The 2,668-nt window shown below is 40.7% G+C and overlaps 1 protein-coding gene across 1 annotated transcript in view; it reads right to left on the bottom strand.

Annotated features, from left to right (window-relative positions):
- haus6 (HAUS augmin-like complex, subunit 6) overlaps positions 1–2,668 on the bottom strand; it is a gene marked incomplete in the record, with an annotated part of 13,014 nt that overhangs the window by 5,389 nt on the left and 4,957 nt on the right. The window contains 4 exon segments of the mRNA XM_014004402.1: positions 855–957; positions 1,678–1,807; positions 1,891–2,087; positions 2,176–2,349. Coding sequence (XP_013859856.1) covers positions 855–957; positions 1,678–1,807; positions 1,891–2,087; positions 2,176–2,349 — 604 coding nt within the window.

Below are 2,668 nucleotides of genomic sequence, written 5' to 3'. Positions count from 1 at the left end.
TTTTTGCTTATTTGATTTACTACCTTTTAATACTTTTTACAACCCCGCGGATACCCTTATGGCTTCATAATGAAACCTATAGTTTGTTTTTTGCAAAAAGTAGCTCAACTCCTGTGAAAAGTTGTAAACGGCATGAAGCATTGTTGTGACGATGTGCTGAAGTGGGAGTGTCAGAAACGGCAGGACGTTCTTAAAGAGACAGAGGCTAATTTCAAGGCGTTTAGATCAGTGGTTCCCAACCTTTTTAAACTTGTGTACCCCTGAGCCATGTTGTCGTACCACTAGTACCCCCTCTGTCAAACATAATGATGATTCTCCAAGACCATAATGTACAACAACTGATTATTAAATGAAAATTATTTATTTAACCCCCCTAGAATGTTTTTGTTTTCAGGCATTTTATTCTTTTCAAATAAAGATAAAAGATAAATACATTGCCTTGAAAATGTATGAGTAATTAAATAAATAAATCAGGTAACGGCAGCTGCAGGAAGCAGCAGCGTCCAAAATACATCAGAAACTCGACCAAATGAGCAAATTCTATGAGATTCTGTGTTTTATACTGGATTCCATTTTGTGTCAAATCTGTTATTTCTGCATTGCATAAAGCATAGGGCCCTACATATCCCAGTCCTATTTTTATTATTTTTTTTTTACACCTGGTAAATTTTTCCACATACCCCCCGTAATATGCTCACAAAATCCTGGTTGGGAATCACTGGTTTAGATGATGCGACATAACTGAAGTTAACAGTTATACGATTGTGGTATAAAACTGAACTATGTGTCTGTTAAATACACAACAACCCTCTTTAAATACAGATAGAAGAAAAAAAACCATCAGCTCTACTCACCAGGAAGTTTGGCAGGAAACTGTGAGAAGACACTACTTCTGTAAGAAGCTTCAGCAGCCGGTTCAAAAGAGAGCGGAGCCATCGGTGAGAGGAAACCAAAAGCCTAAAAATAATAATAAAACATATCAAATATTAGATAAAATAAAAAAGAAATCAAACAGTAGCTGCTGCTCAGCTTTGAACATGATTTTTAACAAACTCAGCCGACTTTAATCTTTTCAGACCTGGGACTTATTRCCGTTACAGCCTCAGTGTTAACTAGGGCTGTAACGATTAATCGACGACTAATCGATTATTAAAATAATCGATGACCAATTTAATWATCGATTAATCTTTTTTTTTTTGTTCTTTACTTTGTTTTTCTCTCCAAACTGCTTTGACACCTTCCACTGCCACATCTGCCTTTCTGTCCTTGACACACATGCACAGTAGTGGTAACTGGGGTAGGCCGTGGACGTCACAAGACATTATACAGACAGGCTCTGGTATCATGGCTACCTGACAACAGAGCTCAAAGTGTGGGATCATTTTAAGAAAATGAAAGAKAAACCTGTGTAATATCTGCAGAGCAGAACTTACCTTCCACAGCAATTATTTTTAGTTAGCATTTAGCTAAAATCTAACCATGGTTATATAATAGCAGCTGCATTCTGGCAGGATAAGCTCTATGTTTTATATTCAATGTATGATCTGATTAGTCGACTAATCAAAAAAAATAATCAGTGATTAATCAATTGTAAAAATAATCGTTTGTGGCAGCCYYAGTGTTAACCTCATGAWACAAAGCTTGTGAAACATTGTAAAAACACAAAGACGTGCTCACAGGATCTTCATTCAGGAAAGAAACAAGAGGGGTTTCTTTCAGAGTTTCTGTCCACCTCTTGTCCCAGTCCGCCTCCAGCTCTCTGATGGACGTCCTGATCTCTGGAATTTCTTCCTTGGAGAGTTTTTGCCTGAAGGGACGACGCAGAGCGACACTCAGCTTCTCGGATTAAAAAAACAAAAGTTTAACGCATCAAATGAGCCTGTTTGGTACCTGAGGAGGYGGAGCTCCTGCAGCACCCGGGACATCTGCTGACACTTCTCCTGCAGGTCCTGAGGACTGGGCCAGGACTCTGAGGCAGTGGAGACCTGACGGCGCTGCTCCTTCAGGAGCTGCAGGGCGTGGCTGAACAGCTCCACGACGCAGAGGAGGTTCAGCTGGCCGGCTTCGTACACGCTCCCCGAACTCAACTAGGAGACACAGAAAAGTGTGACTTTCTGCAAACCATCAGCTTCACTTCAGGACAGAGCTGTGAGCCGAAGACCCCCTGAAGGTCACCTGATGTGGGAGTTGCTCGACCCGCTCCTGAAGGCAGCGAGGGATGTTCAGGACCCGGTCCGTTCCATCCAGGACGTACTGGTCCACGTCCCCCTTCAGAACAGCTTCCATGGCGGTCTGCTCCTCTTTGATGGCCAACAGCATCGCATCGATGTGCGACCACAGGGAGCGTACCTTTCAAAATAAAAGTGCCTCGTTGAAAACACATTTTTATTATTTAAAGGGCTCCCTGATCAGTTGTAACATTAGATTTTATTTGATAAACATCTATTTTAACTGTAAAATAAAGACTGTAAAAATACTGTAGGATGTTTAGTTTTTGTACATTTTTAAAATATATGTTAACATAGATGGAGTCATTTCATTTACACACAAAGCATTCTGGGTAAATGATGACGTGGATAGGTCCTCGGTGTGAGCGAGCTATATCCACCCTGAAGGTTAATCTTGGACAATATCTGATGATCTACTCTTTTAAATGAAACCAGAGAGC

This window comes from Austrofundulus limnaeus, unplaced genomic scaffold (assembly GCF_001266775.1).
Source record: "Austrofundulus limnaeus strain Quisiro unplaced genomic scaffold, Austrofundulus_limnaeus-1.0 Scaffold23, whole genome shotgun sequence".
Classification (NCBI taxonomy): domain Eukaryota; kingdom Metazoa; phylum Chordata; class Actinopteri; order Cyprinodontiformes; family Rivulidae; genus Austrofundulus; species Austrofundulus limnaeus.
Note: the sequence above shows the minus strand (reverse complement) of the source record. Positions and strands in the feature narration are given on the sequence as shown.